Below are 16,801 nucleotides of genomic sequence, written 5' to 3'. Positions count from 1 at the left end.
AGCGGAGGGGGCACAGAGCCTGGGCCGGAAGCCAGGAACGGAAAAGGGGCGGGTTTATGCTCAAAGGGGCGGGTTTATGCACATAGGGGCGGGTGTATGCACAAAGGGGGCGGGTTTATTGTTTCCTATTTTGCATTGCATTGCACTTTTCTACTGAAGTGCGCTAATTTGTGCAGGTGTAGGATATTTGTGTTCATAGAAATGCCAGTGAGATGGTTTTCCTTGCCTTAATAATTTATTATTCTTTAAAAGTGTGTCTCTAATTGATTGTCCTTTCTAATATTTCTTGAATGCGATGAATTCCTATGAGCGATTGCATTATGAAGGCCCTTGTGTTTGAAGGGTGCTGTATAGATAAACCTGCGTTGCCTAATGTAGACAAAGCTGTGAAATATTGCAACCCTAGACTGAAGTTTGTGTGTGTGTTCATCAGGGTTTCTGCTGGGAAACCTTACGGAAGACCTTTTCTCACACATCAACATGAGCACTGTCACCAAAGGTGGGTGTGTAGGTGTCTGTATAGGTGTGTGTAGGTGTTTATAACTGTCGGTGTGTATTATTACTGTGTGTAGGTGTTTATAACTGTCGGTGTGTATTATTACTGTGTGTAGGGGTTTATAACTGTCGGTGTGTATTATTACTGTGTGTAGGGGTTTATAACTGTCGGTGTGTATTATTACTGTGTGTAGGGGTTTATAACTGTCGGTGTGTATTATTACTGTGTGTAGGGGTTTATAACTGTCGGTGTGTATTATTACTGTGTGTAGGGGTTTATAACTGTCGGTGTGTATTATTACTGTGTGTAGGGGTTTATAACTGTCGGTGTGTATTATTACTGTGTGTAGGGGTTTATAACCGTCGGTGTGTATTATTACTGTGTGTAGGGGTTTATAACTGTCGGTGTGTATTATTACTGTGTGTAGGGGTTTATAACTGTCGGTGTGTATTATTACTGTGTGTAGGGGTTTATAACTGTCGGTGTGTATTATTACTGTGTGTAGGGGTTTATAACTGTCGGTGTGTATTATTACTGTGTGTAGGGGTTTATAACCGTCGGTGTGTATTATTACTGTGTGTAGGGGTTTATAACTGTCGGTGTGTATTATTACTGTGTGTAGGGGTTTATAACTGTCGGTGTGTATTATTACTGTGTAGGGGTTTATAACTGTCGGTGTGTATTATTACTGTGTGTAGGGGTTTATAACTGTCGGTGTGTATTATTACTGTGTAGGGGTTTATAACCGTCGGTGTGTATTATTACTGTGTGTAGGGGTTTATAACTGTCGGTGTGTATTATTACTGTGTAGGGGTTTATAACTGTCGGTGTGTATTATTACTGTGTGTAGGGGTTTATAACTGTCGGTGTGTATTATTACTGTGTGTAGGGGTTTATAACTGTCGGTGTGTATTATTACTGTGTAGGTGTCTATTATAACTGTGTATAGGTGCATATAACTGTGCTTGTGAATGGGTGTGTTTAACTGTGCGTGTAGGTGTGTATGTAATGTGTGTGTGTGTAGATCTTTATATCATGCGTGTGTGGGTGTGTACATAGTCTGTGTGTGGGTGTGTACATCGTGTGTGTGTGGGTGTGTACATCGTGTGTGTGTGGGTGTGTACATCGTGTGTGTGTGGGTGTGTACATCGTGGGTGTGTACATTGTGTGTGTGTGGGTGTGTACATTGTGTGTGTGTGGGTGTGTACATTGTGTGTGTGTGGGTGTGTACATTGTGTGTGTGTGGGTGTGTACATCGTGTGTGGGTGTGTACATCGTGTGTGTGTGGGTGTGTACATCGTGGGTGTGTACATTGTGTGTGTGGGTGTGTACATCGTGTGTGGGTGTGTACATCGTGTGTGTGTGGGTGTGTACATCGTGGGTGTGTACATTGTGTGTGTGTGGGTGTGTACATCGTGTGTGGGTGTGTACATCGTGTGTGTGTCGGTGTGTACATCGTCTGTGTGTGGGTGTGTACATTGTGTGTGTGTGTGGGTGTGTACATCGTGTGTGTGTGTGGGTGTGTACATCGTGTGTGTGTGGGTGTGTACATTGTGTGGTTGTGGGTGTGTACATCGTGTGTGTGGGTGTGTACATTGTGTGTGTGTGGGTGTGTACATCATGTGTGTGTGGGTGTGTACATCATCTGTGTGTCGTCCTGTTCCAGGTCTGGTGATGCTCCTCCAGGACCCGGACGCTGCGGTCAGGATGAAGGCAGCGGAAGCCATGGGCCGCTTCCACTGACACACACACACACACACACACACACACACACACACACACACACACACACACACACACACACACACACACACACACACACACACACACACACACTCTGTGTAGCCATTCCAAGCTTTAGCCTCGTTAGCTTGGTAAGCTAAGACGAGTTAGCCGATGTGAAGTGATGACTGGTACTTGAAAGAGACTTCTTAAGTCTTCGCTGAATGTGACCAAAGACTCGGTATGGAAGGACCTTCGATCTATGTAGCATGCACTAAGGACCTACCCAACCCGTTCTTACCATGGAAACACGTGATAATGCTCTGCTGCAGTCATAAACGTGAAAAGATAATTACGATAATTACGATAGTTATTAAGTGTTAACTAACAATAATATATGAAACGTTAGGCACAGAAAATACAATGTGGTCTCAATGCTTCTGATTGGTTGTAACTGGTATTAGCAGAGTGGTGACATCCGTACATTTAGTTAAGCCGATGAAAGACTTCTTCCTTAGGTTGTGGTTGGGAACTTTAAATCTAAAGCGTGATATCTTTGTCCTATAAAGTTATCTAATAATCGGGCCATCTCGGTCACGGGAGAATGACTGCTAGAGTTTCTGTTTTGGTTAATTAATCGAGGAATTTGATTGATTTAGATGTAGCAGGTATTCTGACCGGTCTCAGAGTATTTTCTAATCTAGTTTTGCTCCAATTGAACTCTGAGACGAATCTGCATCTTCCATAGGTCCTACGAGATAGTCGATTTTAAAGGAGTGGAGATTATAATTATATGAATGCAACGCAATAGTTTGCTGACCAGTAATAGTGGATTCTCTTTTGATGTCTATGCTGCCACACACACACACACACACACACACACACACACACACACACACACACACACACACACACACACACACACACACACACACACACACACACACACACACACACGCATATGCACACAAACACTACAAACAACATAAGGTCTACTACCTTGTCCAACATGAGAGAGCAATAAGCAGTTAGTTTGCAACCCATGCAGAACCTCTAGTCTCTATGTAAACCGGCTACTTCAGACTGAACATTAATATATTCTACTATACGTCCAAACAGTTCACCTGTTGTATTCCATCGCTGCCAAATCCAACCTTTATGTCCGAGCCACGTGGCTGCTTGTTATTTTCCGGAGCCATCTGCTGAGCTTAAATGGAACAATATTAATTTCAGATGTCGGGCAACCCCTTTTTGCAGATGTAATGCATGTCCATCTGTTCCTAGGATAAAACAAAAAACGAAATGTCCTCCTTATCTAGCCAGAGAATGCAAGTATTTATTTTAATCAACGTTGGATTTCTGAGCCATACTCCAAACGGATGCCAAAAACCTCTCGATAGCATTACCAAAACACTGTGGCGCTCCCGTAGTCGTTTTCCCGTCCTGTTCATGCCGAGATTCATTTCCAGTTTGTTTGTTTTTCTGTGGCGCCACCTGGCATTATCGTTCACATATATTTCACATAAAAAAGTTCCTTCGACACACCTTTCATGTGAGGGATATAAATAGAATGTTTGTAGAACAACAAACGTAAATCAATCACGATTGCTCGTCCTGTGCCAAATGTTCAGTCAACTTTCTGGGTTCCTTCTCTAAGCTTTCTTTTTTTTCCCTTTTGTATACATACACATACGTATGTGCTGATGTAGGCCTATGTCAGAGTTGCACTGTGTGTAAGGATGTACGATGTTCTGTTCGTGCATCCCTTAAATAATTGCACTAAAATAGTGACTGAAACCTGCGTTTCAATTAGGTAACACAGAATACCCGATGGCTTGTAAGGCAATACTGCAGGTTTTCCTGTCTGAATCGTGGTTTGTGTTTATAAGGCTCATGGCTTCATGTGCAGTTTGTATTGTTATTTCACTACTAATTAGTGCTTATCCTTTTGCTGTTCTGACATGAATGGGGCACACATATATCAGTAATATTTTTTTAAGGCACACCTTGTAAAGAGTTTTTAATCATCTCAATTTAACATTAACAACGATACGTTTTTGGTAGATAAAGCACACCTGTGCAGGTGAAAGTAGAGTAGTGGCCACTGGCAAATTAGATAATTCGCAGGTGTAATCTTCAATTGGTAATTGTGCCCAATGAGGTCCTTCATTATAGATGGATTCATGTCTTTTAATACTTTTCAAACGTGACATCATCTCTCCATTCACTTTGTGTCCATTTGTAAAACTCAACTTTATACCTTAATTATTATGACAAAACTTTGTTTTAGTTTTAACATTGTCATTGGCATACACAGGATTGAATTCTAAGACGTTTCAAAGTGTGAATGTATACATGTGTAGCTGTTGTTTTTCTATGTACATGAGTGCTGTTGGGAGGAGTGATGTTGGTAAATTAATTGTAAAACAAATAAAGAATTATACGGCACCAACTGTATTGAGTCAACTTTGTTCTACCACAGTTTCTTATTTAGATTTTGTAATCATTTAATTTACTCATGAGATTATTCTTGGTTTATTTGTACAGGTTCTATGATGATTTAAATGTTTTGTTTATCTCTTCACGGACAAACAAGGTTTTATCGTTGCAGCAAGAACATCTGGTGACATAATGGAAAGCGTTCCCAGTGCAGAGTCATAAAGAACTCGGTTGGGGTTAGATAGGGAGTTATGTCTTTAGCTTTCCTACTCACTGTTCCCCATACACCTGTCCTCATCAGGACTGGGATGTCATCACCGTGAGGAGCTCTGATTGGTCAATTCTTAACAATTAATCTGACCTCAAACCAAACCTCAATAGAATAGTGTTTAAGACGATTGGAGAATCATGTGTTTGGTCTCGGTGGTAAGAACAGTTTTAGAAGTTGTTTTATGGTAAAGAAGCAGAACGGAATACACAGACGGACACTTTAACTGTTTATTCAACGTGATCTTTTACATTTCATTTCATGTATTTGAGGAGAGTTTGTTTATTATTTCATATTATTTTGCGTTTATTTTTCACCCAAATGATGATGATTTGAGATACAGGTATAGTTGTCTGGTTATTAGTCTTATATAACCAGACAACTTATAAATATGAACGAGGGAAGAAAACATCCCATTTTAGTTTTTGCGATTGTCTGCAAAATGTCACAATTATGGCATGGTATAATAAACAATCTATTTATTGATATCATCAGCAGAGAGGAATCAGAATGTTTGTGAACAAAAGCCCAACCAAGGTCGTTCTTTACTGTGCTGATGTATTACAGCAATTTACATCCTTCTGTAAAATGCTTTGGGTAAATTTAAATGCTTTGGTAAATTTAAACCCCCCCAAAACGGCATGTCAGCATAACCTGGTTGACATATCTTCTGCTCAGATGAACTGAACTGCTGACAAAATCATCTAGGCAATTTATGCAACCCAACTCAAAGACTTGTGGGACCTATTCAGCTTTCTTTCATTTTACTTTTGGTTTCTGTGGTATGCTAAACAAAAAAAAAAGTGGAGCTTTAAAGCAAGAATGGCATCTACTGCTTTTTGGTATATATTTCCTTGATAAATATACAAAACAATAATGAATTCAATTAATTCTTACCATATGGCTGATGGGTGGACCTTCTAGAGAGCAACACTCCAACAATCATTACTCCAACGATCTCATAGAGACATGGCCTAACACTGGTTATTCTCAGCCTTGGCCTTGTTTGGTAATTTGTAGGCCTACTATCTGGGCCGCTCTGTCATGAATTTACGTCCAATCTAGATACATCCCTAGATCAACTTGTAGGTTAAAAACATTGATTTGGATGTTGATATTTCTTTCTTAGTTAAAACTGGTTCTCTGCGCTCCAGAATGTAAAATTGATGATGCATTAGTGCAGTAGTAAAATCAATCTAATACTAAGCGTTAACCCGCCTGTATGAATAAGCATTTGCGATGACGCGTCTCGGTAAGGTAGGCTACAAGGTGAACATGTCTGGATCGTGATAGGGTCGTTTTCTTTTAGTTCTTTTATTGAGGGATGGAACACAGAAAGCGTCTTCAGGGTGAGTATTCATACTCCTCCGCGCTGCGCCGTCCAAAGTCCATCCAGCCCACGTAGTCCCGGTCTTTTATCCGGTGGCTGGCACCGGGGCCGCTGGCTCTGCTGGTGATTGAGGACCGGCCCCTCTGCCCCGCGGCTGGAGAAACCAAGACCCACAACGTTTTAATTAGAAATATATCCACGTTTACAAAAGATGTTAACAACGTTTTACAAAATTACGTTATATTTTTTTCCTACAAGATTACACACGCTTCCTAGTAACCTTACTAAAATGAATGCATCATGAACATGAATACATTGTAGCCTATAGGCTTTATATGCACACAAACTGCTTTGATCTATGCTTTTATATCGGATCTTCTGAAGGAAATATCTGCTGAATTATTAAAGGTTTTGAATGTTCCACATGATTCTCCTATGGAAGGGTTCCTGAACTTATTTTGTTTGCTCAGGTTATCCAGTATACAAATATTCTGCTGTTGGGTGAGGCAGATACCAGAAGATACAGAGTCACAAAGAGAGAAAGAAAAACAGAAAGAGAGACGGAGAGAAGAGAGAGATGAAATGGAAAAGGAAATGGTGAGGAAGGGAGAGAGAGAAGGAGGACTGGATGAGTGGGTGAAAGGAAGAAAGAGTATAAGGGGTTCAAGAAGAGTTAGGAGTTACAGATGTTGAGAACAACTAGACTTGCTGACTAGACTATAAAGTACTAACTGCTACTAGACTAACAGAAATATAAAGACTTCTAACCAAAAGTTTAATTACTGGCTTTTTCACCAAAACCAACCTGCCATCACCGATCATCAATAAGATTTTTATTATTACTCCTTTTGTATACCTGGGTAGTAAACGTAATTAGTAGTCTAATACGTTCAACATTTATGATGGACCAAGCTTGCACACTACCCCAACAAGACAACAGACATCAGCATCAGACCAGAGTGCCCTAGAGACAATTCAGTTTTCTAGCTATCATTCGATTGTGGTTCTTCCATTTTAGGTTTTGTGTTTAGTCAACCACTGTTGGATTCCTAAAATATATATTGTTCAACAAAATGATAAAAGGTTGTAATCTAAGCCTACACCTGATCTTGATGTGTGTGAAGATGAACAGGGAGACGCAATTATAATAATGAAGAACATAATGTTTTTAAACAAGAGGAAGGTGACGTCGGATATTTGTCTCCTGTGTTTTTCCATCTGTCAGTCAGCCTTCCAGCTGGATGAAACCAGCTGAGAGGGCTGAGGGGGCGGGACCCTCTCTGTCTCATTATTCCATCCTTTGTTAATTCGATCACTTTGTTGAACTGCCGCTATAGTTTCCACAGATGGTTTCTTCCAGGTTCGACTACGCAATGCACTGCTACAAGGCTGTTTACAGGTGTGATTCTATCCATTGGATCTAGATTCATGGGTTGTGTTGTGAGAAGATTCACAATTTTTGCTCCGAAGTGTTCTTAATCAAAAGAATTGTTCTTAATCAATATTGACATTTATTACCTAGTCTCAAAAAAATTAATTGAGGTTAATATCTTGAGACTGATAGCAGACTAGCTCAAATATTGGTGAGCTTTTCTTCGGCTCATATTCATCTGTTTCACATGCATTTATTATCTAACTAATATTTATTTATTTGTTTTTCTGGTTCCAAGTTTTAAAATATTCATGATATTGATATTGGTTTTGGATTAAATTCGTTAGAAGCGATAGGGAACGTCCTCGGAACTTGAATAATCGCACAAGAAGATATTAAGGAGGGGTCCTTTATTATCTCTGTTGAGTGTCTGCTCACCGTTCCGGGATAGCAGCTTTGCAATGAGTTGGTTGAGGTTGCTGCTGGGGTCTGCGATGTCCTCCTGGTGGCTGTAGTTCACCAGTTGGTCTGCAGGGGGCGCTGAGCGGGACTGCCGTGAGTGGAAGGATAGACTGCTGGGAGAAAACCTGTCGGATAGAGGGGCCCAGCCTTCGGTCTCTTGGGACTGTGGGGAAAGCAAAATCAGGCAGAAGAGTATAAGGCAGAGTCATATGCTTACTCCAATGAAGAAGTAATTTAAAGAGTACCTAACTACCTCATTAAAACCCATCTGAGGCTAAGAAGCCAGCATCATTTAATGGAGATTTTGTAATGGCAAATTCGGATTTGTTTAAAGTGATGCATACCAAGAGATGTCCCTTTCATTTAGTCTGTACACCCACCTAGAAGGTAAGAATCTGGATGTACTTTATTTCCAATAAGCTTCTATAGTCTTGGTGTCGTGTGTGTGTGTGTTCGTGTTTGTGCTTGTATGCGTGTGTTTGTTTGTGTTTTATAGAGTGTGCTTACCATCTTCTGCTGTGTGGGCAGGCTCAGCGATCCACTGGTTAACGTGGCCAAGAGAACACACACACAGATGCCTACATTCATGACTGGGAGGGGAGAGAGAGAGAGAGAGAGAGAGAGAGAGAGAGAGAGAGAGAGAGAGAGAGAGAGAGAGAGAGAGAGAGAGAGAGAGAGAGAGAGAGAGAGAGAGAGAGAGAGAGAGAGAGAGAGAGAGAGAGAGAGAGAGAGAGAGAGAGAGAGAGAGAGAGAGAGAGAGAGAGAGAGAGAGAGAGAGAGAGAGTGAGTGAGAGAGAACGACAGATATACATGACATCAAGGATAAAGGGTCTGCTGCCATGTGTTTAATCCTCATTAGTCCAGTCAATACTAAAGAGACGCATACACAAAAACACACACACGCGCGCGCGCACACACACACACACACACACACACACGCACAGCACACACACACACACACACACACACACACACACACACACACACACCTCCGCCTCATTATAACAACGTTTTACTTGAAGGAAAGCAGGTTGTTTTCGTGCAACAACTACAGATCCTTTTCCTGCCCCGATGCTGCCAAGTTGTGTGTGTGTGTGTGTGTGTGTGTGTGTGTGTGTGTGTGTGTGTGTGTGTGTGTGTGTGTGTGTGTGTGTGTGTGTGTGTGTGTGTGTGTGTGTGTGTGTGTGTGTGTGTGTGTGTTTGTCTGTGTGTGTGTGTGTGTGTGTGTGTGTGTGTGTGTGTGTGTGTGTGTGTGTGTGTGTGTGTGTGTTTGGGTTTACAGTAGCACTGTGATCTTCAGTAAACATTGTTACAGTGAGGACTGTCATCCTCACTCAGTCTCACACGCACACACACACACAACAACACACACACAACAACACACACACACACACGCACGAGCTGCAGAACATACACACACACACACACACACACACACACACCTAAACACAAACACTCACACACTCACACAAGATAAGCATTGAATGTCCTGGATCTACGATTAAGATGTCTGAAATTAAGATTCACATAAAAATGTTATTTTCTGTACAACGTTTTCCATGCAACAAAAAAAAAGATGAGTATGCATGTGAAAAAAAGCAAATAACAACAAAATATGCAATCAAGCAGCCATTATGATTGGGATTTCCAACTGAATAAAATCCTTTCTCCTTTCTCTGACTTCGTTTGATCTCTGTGTCGACCTCTTGGCCATAAGAGACTAAGGCATCACCGATTATAATCATGATATACTATTCATAATAATCAAGGTTTTTTGTAATTTCCCTCTCCTCACCATGGGAAATCAGATAAATTAGATTTTACTTAGTTTTATATTGTTCTATTTTTAATAATCGTCACCAATCCCCAGTCTAATTTATTTTCTGAATTATCAGTGTACGATACGGAATTACAAAGAATGTTTAGATCAGGATAGTTATTCTTCACTCTTTCTCTTTCTTGATGGTAAACAAGTGAATTCACTGTGACTGAGTATGACTACCACAGCCGTGGTATTCCAGTCTCTCAATACTTATTCATTTCTACCCGTCTCCATCTATTTATTTTTCTTTAAAATTTTCAAAGATTATCCCCCGATTACAGCTGCATCCTAATATTATTGTTGTTCATTTTCCTGTACATGATCAAGACACAAACGCCTCCACTTTGTTTGCAACGATAGTGTGTAACATTTTAATTATGAGTTTCTATGATAGAATTCCTTCCTCCTTTTAAAACATAATGAACGGCGCTCTGCCCTATGTACATTGTAGGAGGAGAAGAGATACGCATAAAAATATCTGGATATGATTCAACGTTACTTTTAATTAAAAGAATTAGATGCTTATTAAATTGCTGAAGTACATTTTATTACTCAAATGTTGCGAATAGACACAATAGCAATGTAATGAGATATTGAAGGAATGCTAATGCGATTCCAGGTGAACAGCTGAACAGCTGTCTATGTTATGTTATCCATTCTCATTCATTATTCAGCAGGCTGGTAATGGTGTTATATTGAGAGGGCTCAAATCCTCCCCACTCCTCTTCTCTCTCACTATCTCTCCCTCTCTCTCTCTCTCTCTCTCTCTCTCTCTCTCTGTCTCCCTCTCTCTCCTCTCTCTCTCCCTCTCTCTCTGTCTCTCTCTCTGTTTCTCTCTCTCTCTCTTCATCTCTCCTTCTCTCTTCATCTCTCTCTCTTCCCCGCTCTCTCTCTTTCTCTCTCATCCTTTCCCTCCCTTTCTCCCCCTCTCCCTTTCTCTCCCCCCCCTCTCGCCATCTCTCTCTCCCCCCTATCTCTTTCTCTCTTGCTATCTTTCCATCCCTCTCTCCCTTTCCCTCCTTTCTCACTCTCTCTCCCTCCCTCCGCTCCCTCGTCGCTCTGTCCGATCTATTATAATTACCCAGTACTCTTCCTGGTATCACTCATGAGACATAGGACCTCCTGAAATATATATTCATGTAAACATTGATAATAACTTAAAGTTTTTATATGTCCTATGGTAGGAAATCCTAAATCAATATTTCTTATTATTGTTTGTTTGATTTAACATTATCCTTCGATTTAAGGTTAGAAATAGATTCATTAAATATATTTAGATTTTGGAATAAACTAATTAAATGGTAAAGGTAGACTTAGATAAACTAGTTTATATTATGCCAAATTGATCAACAAATCAGATGAAATATGGACAAAAATATCAGTGTAGAAGTATGATTTCCCTCACAAAATGTGATCAAGTCATAAAACAAATAAAGATTCTAAAAAAAATAATACAATTACTATTCTATAAAATATTGAAAAAAATATATCTATGCATAAAATAATAATCAGAGTTCCAATGATTGAGAATACTACGAATAGCAATAAGGGCAGGTCCAACCTTACCTCTAGGTTGAGTTGGAGCTGACAGCGTAGCAGTGAGAAGGTCCTCAGCTCTGGTCCAGTGTGTGGCTTCCAGTGCCTGAGTGGAGGCTCCTCTTTATAAGGGATGAAACACACAAGGAAGGCGTGGCTTGATGCTCCGCACACGCCACCACAGCTGACGCAAATTGGGAACACGCTCGCACACACGCACACACACACATGCGCGCACACACACACACACACACACACACACACACATGCAGGCTCACATACTCACATACACACGAAGAAAAGCACAAACTGGGAAACAGACATGACAGAGCCACAGACAAATGCACATACTGTGTACACACGCACACACACACACACACACACACACACACACGTGTGCGCGCACACTCATACATATGCACACGTGCACACTCACACATACACAGACACATACACAGATTGTATTCCTCTAGATGACTCCCCCCTCCTTAACTGCATTGTATGGTCATGCTCATGATGGACATAAGCGTAGATGACATTTCTCAGAATCAACAGAAAAAAAACCAGAATAAAGAATGCAAACATTAAATTCAAACTGGCAGAACGGAAGAGAGGGAGGGAGACAGAGTCGATCTTCATGCTCGTCAAAAGTCGACAAACAAGCAGTTTTCTTTCTTCGTGAGGGCCCTTTTATGTGTCAGACCTTGTGCTCTGGATTAAAACACATTCTGAATCTTCCACTCCTGGGACTCGTGTCACGAAACACCAACTTGGCGATTAACTTCATCCAGGGTCTTGCTTCATCCTTTCGTCACCACATCCCCTGTCATCATTGTCAGCTCATTATATTTACCAGCATGGAATAAAAACGTGTCCCTAATAATTCAACAGCGGCCCCAGCACCAAGCCGGCCTAATCATTCAACCACCCTCATTTTGGCGGGAACGAACAAACGTCGGCCATTTTCTAGCAACTCATTATTCCGAAGGTCAATATTATCTTTTCACCCGTCACCTCTGGCACACAAACTTGTGTTAAAAGTCATACCTCATCGCCCTACGATGCATTCCGCTGCAGAACCAGTGCGGCCAGTTTCATGAACCTTATCAATCTATTGACGTGTCGTCGGAGTGGAGGTAACACGTTCTCAAAAGGGACTCTTCTGAGATTCTCAGCTGGCTTGAATCCCGGGACTAGCTCACTAGCTTTAGCAATAGGTTTGCCTAGCCTGGTGGAAGACTCCAGTGATTCGTAATGAGTGCGAGGGCAGGCAGGGTGCAGGCAGGTCGGTTGACAGGGTATCCTTCCGATAATTTATTTCGGGCCGCAAACAAAAATATTGGACGGGCTTATTACAGGTCTGTGAAAGCCAAAGAAACCAGTTTTTTTAATGAGATTCTCAATAACAATTTATTTATTTTTTAAATCAATTGCCTACCCTAGCTTTAATGGTACGAAGTTGCAGAGGGAGGTCTTTCATTCAGACAGAACGGCCGGGAGTGGGGGGGGGCGGAGGAGGGGGGGGGAAGGTTTTGTGTGCTTTTCAGGAGCCCGGTGTAATCGCCATATAATTAGTATGTTAAGCCCCGAGCCTCGCGGATCGATCCCAGTATATATTTGTCTAGCGCTGAAGGAGCCGAGAGGGGCTGAGCGCTGATCCGTGTGGGGAGATACCCTCTGGGTTGAACCCTAAGAGTTAGAACTCCAACCAACCTCTGCACACGCTGTGGCACAGAGAACAGAAGGATCCGGCACCTGGATCTGGAGCTTAACCGCGTCAGAGGGCCTTGAAGGAGGCAAGCCGCGAGAGAAGAGAATCGCTAGGGTTAGCAGCTTTGGTCCACAGATACTTTTGGAAAGCCGGAATGGTTTGTGTTATGTGTGCCATGGATATTAAACATGCAGTTTTATTTCGATACCTTAGGAGGCGATCTATGGCACCTGTTAAGTGTAACTTTTATCATTGTGCTGGTGCTAGGGAACCAGAGTTAAAATGGATATCAACGTCTCGACCTGCGTTCTTGTGTCACTCCGTCACTAACAAGTTATCCTGTTATTTTATAGCGAACATAATAGTTTGGATCTAACTATAGCATAATTTGTTATTCACCGCTTGGTGCTAAAAAAAAAGTTTGCCATGGATTCAACGGTATTGTTTGTACGCAAACGATGATACAAAATCTGAATTCGTCAATGGGCCGTTGCGCCGCATCCACCATCACACCTGACACACTCTAGTCTGACCCCGTCACGTCCCCTTCCCCCCAGCCCCCCGCGCACCGCTGCCATCCCCGGGCTCTGACTAACTGAGTCACGGTACTTGAATTCATTTTGGTGTTCCGGTTGCGTCGGCCTGTCCCCTCCTCAGTCGATTCCCTAGCAGCCAACAGTAGGAGCCTGTTGATCAGAACTGCACCCAAGGTGGCGCTCTAATCGACAGGCTGCTACTTCCTACTGTGTCTGGAGGCTGGCTGAAGAGGGGGGAGGAGGAGGAACGTTTGGAGAGGGAATAACAGAACGAGCCTGTAGATTGGTGGCCATCTTTTCTTCTTCTTTGGTTTGTTCTTCTGATATGTTCGTAGAAAGAATGGAAGATTGGAGGTTTTTGTTGGGAGTACCCTCTGGAAAGGAGGCAATAGAAGAAGCCTGTAGGGTCGCAGTTGTCCATTGTATCATCGGCATTGCCCTTCTTTTGATTTGTTTGAAGTTTGGGATATATGGCAGCTAGCATGTTTTTTGGAGCTATCGTGTACCTAAACCTAACCAACAATATTTACTTTGACAACCAAAGATAACTGATTCTGCCTTTATGAGCCTGATGAATATCATCTCCGATGTAACAACTGCACACAATTGTTTCTCACTTCACGTCTAAACATAAAGCATGAAGATATTTTATACTGCAGCTTTGTTGAATATTTGATCGTGATTGGTCAAACACCTAAAAAGGCTTTGCATAATTTTTCTATCACAGGGTAGCTCTGCCTTTTAACAGTTCAAATTGAAGCGCTACAAACCCAACATTAAAAACCACGTGAAATGAACTATCAACCAGATACGAGACAATTCAAAGCCAATGTGCCCAAAGCTTTAATCACTGTTGGTTGCTACGTACGAGCAGGTTGGTTTCATCTGCCTCACCTCCAAGTCAGCACCAGCTGCAGCTCTCTCTGTACTGATTGCCCAACCCCACGCCCAGCCATAGCCTGACCTTAAAGGGCCGCTGTCTTAAAGGGCCGCTGTCTTAAAGGGCCGCTGTCTTACATGGCCGCTGTCTTAAAGGGCCGTTGTCTTACAGGGACGCTGTCCTTAAAGGACGCAGTTCTTAAAGGGCCGCTGTCTTAAAGGGCCCCTGTCTTACAGGACCATTGTCTTACAGGGACGCTGTCCTTAAAAGGACGCTGTCCATGGTCCTGCAGAGGGTTGAGTCAGTGTGACAACTGGGGATAGAAAAAACGAATCGGGGAAAGAGAAAACAAGAGACATCTCCCGCCTTTTACTTTGAGCAAGCCGAGATTGATTTGAAATCCTCACCGTCACCTAACCCTAACCCCACCTTTAGACACACATAAGGGTGTAAATATTCTATACTCTATGTACATTTCAGATCGATTGGAAGAGGGGTAGCGTGGCGACATCAAGGATGTCGGAGCCGGCCTTCGTCTCCGTGACATTGTGTTGGTTGAGGGCTGCATGGTGTGCATGTTGATCTGGGTAAAGAGGCTGGAGGCATACAGATGGCATCCCATAAGTCTCTGTGTTGGCATGGGGACGTTCACGGCTGTTCCTCGGAACAACTCCTTTTAAAGTGACAATGAACGGAAATCAGTCGGAATAAAATAGAAACTTGCCTGAAAATGTGACGAACGATTACGAAGTCGGCTGAATCCACCTGACTGAGTGCATTTGGAAGTGCAGTCATTTGTTTTGGAATCACTGTGGGGACATTTTTGATTATATGTTAGTGGTCGTTATGTATGTTAAGGGACAGAATAATGAAACCCTAGAAGTGAATTTACCATTTTTGGAGAGGTGCACGTTATTAGCATCTTGAATTGCATCCTCTCAAGCAGCAAGATTCCTCAGTCTGTTTGATCGCATTTTTGATATTGAAATGGTAACTTATTTTTACGTTGGTTTATCGTGTGTCTCCTGGGCAGAGTTTGAGACACGACTGCATCAGGCATCCGCATAACAGGTTGTGTTTAGAAGTTAAGAACAATGTTCATGAGCATGTCTTGCACAAAAACAGTGCCCACATGCTATTGGCAATATAAAAAGCACTTGACCATCCACAACAGTGGTGAGTGCAATACACTGTGGCTTTGTCATAATTGATATGCATTTCACATTCACATTATAAAAGGTAGAAATATAATAGTGCGTGTAACGCTTTTGATGCGCATGTAATCAATTATGATTATAAGGAAGCATTAGTATTGTAAGTAATGAGATTTGAATTCAAATAAATATCTTCTAGGGCCACACCCTGTCGGCCTGGGAGTCATCTCAGGGGAAATAAAGTCATACTACATCTGACAGCCTTAGCACAGGAGCCTTCATCAAAGCTAATGCTCCTCTACGGGCCATAAAAACAACAGGCACAGCTGCGTGTATCCCCATCCAAGAGGAACCTGTTTCTCTGGTTGGGATGTGGCTGCTTGTACATGTGTTTCATTCTAACGACGGCATATTATTTATGTAATAAGGTTCCCGCAATTTCCAAAGGCAAAATGTTGTTGTCATTAAGATGGACTATTTACTGTTAACAACACAGCAGAATTAATCTTTGTTTTGGATTTATTTCATTTTGGCTCATGTCGATATTAAAGTAAATAGTGGGAATGGAATTGCGTTTCAACAGGAGTTAAGTTTTTTCAGTGGAGAATGCTGACATAATCCGGTAATGCTAGCAGATTCTAATTGCAGCTTTCAAACGGTTCAATTTGTAAACTTTTTTTGTTTATCCAAATTTCAACAAAATAGTTAAACAAAAAATAAAAATAAACAATATTGGGAATGTACATTGTCGTGATTGTATTTCTTTTTTGTTCCCCGGTGGATTCTGTCATTCGTCTATCGAGGAAATGGAGGTTATTTTGGAGGCATCCACCCTAAACCGGGGTTTAGGGTGGAGGGCACACCACCTGCATTTGCCTCCAATCAGTTGGAGAAATCATTTTAACACACAAATATTTATTTAGTTTCAGCATTAATGTAATCTAATATATTATTATTAGTATTATGCATGCATGTGTGTGTGTGTATGTGACTTCATCTGTATGTGCGTGTGTGTGTGTGTGTGTGTGTATGTGTCTGTGGGATATGGTCTCTGTGAGAGCATATTTGTGTGC

The 16,801-nt window shown here is 41.7% G+C and overlaps 2 protein-coding genes across 8 annotated transcripts in view; one reads left to right on the top strand and one right to left on the bottom strand.

The window, feature by feature from the left end:
* Positions 1-4,666, top strand: part of mroh1 (maestro heat-like repeat family member 1) — a 39,174-nt gene extending 34,508 nt beyond the window's left edge. For 4 of the 6 annotated variants that reach the window (XM_060065275.1, XM_060065276.1, XM_060065273.1 and 1 more), the window contains 2 exons: positions 434-499; positions 2,163-4,666. In XM_060065275.1, the coding sequence (XP_059921258.1) occupies positions 434-499; positions 2,163-2,239 (143 nt within the window). In that variant the 3' untranslated portion in view covers positions 2,240-4,666. Of the gene's footprint in view, positions 1-433; positions 538-1,140; positions 1,158-1,385; positions 1,609-2,162 lie in introns of those variants that run through there. The other 2 variants (XR_009528065.1, XM_060065274.1) reach the window with 2 other exon arrangements.
* A 475-nt stretch (positions 4,667-5,141) lies between these two features.
* LOC132467747 (cholecystokinin-like) lies at positions 5,142-11,610 on the bottom strand. Of its 2 annotated transcripts, none has more exons than XM_060065281.1 (4): positions 11,478-11,610; positions 8,602-8,679; positions 8,066-8,254; positions 5,142-6,409 (listed from the first exon to the last, which is right to left on the bottom strand). In XM_060065281.1, exons 2-4 carry the CDS (start codon positions 8,675-8,677, stop codon positions 6,270-6,272), a joined length of 405 nt encoding a protein of 134 aa, XP_059921264.1. In that variant the 5' UTR covers positions 8,678-8,679; positions 11,478-11,610; the 3' UTR covers positions 5,142-6,269. The 2 variants fall into 2 exon arrangements, with proteins under 2 accessions (XP_059921264.1, XP_059921262.1); XM_060065279.1 differs by having other exon boundaries at positions 8,066-8,252; positions 8,597-8,679; positions 11,478-11,609.
* Positions 11,611-16,801: the final 5,191 nt, after the last annotated feature.

The sequence above is a fragment of the Gadus macrocephalus genome, chromosome 11 (genome assembly GCF_031168955.1).
Source record: "Gadus macrocephalus chromosome 11, ASM3116895v1".
Taxonomy (NCBI): domain Eukaryota; kingdom Metazoa; phylum Chordata; class Actinopteri; order Gadiformes; family Gadidae; genus Gadus; species Gadus macrocephalus.
The sequence above is the reverse complement of the archived record's forward strand: the minus strand, read 5'-3'. Positions and strand labels throughout refer to the sequence as shown.

Bases quoted from the DNA above. Each gene is read 5' to 3' on its own strand.
- LOC132467747 (XM_060065279.1), bottom strand. From the start codon at position 8,677: ATGAATGTAGGCATCTGTGTGTGTGTTCTCTTGGCCACGTTAACCAGT. The intron at 8,253-8,596 runs GTAAGCACACTC...CTTTCCCCACAG, and splicing joins TGCCCACACAGCAGAAGATG to TCCCAAGAGACCGAAGGCTG. The intron at 6,410-8,065 runs GTGAGCAGACAC...TGGTTTCTCCAG, and splicing joins AAAGCTGCTATCCCGGAACG to CCGCGGGGCAGAGGGGCCGG.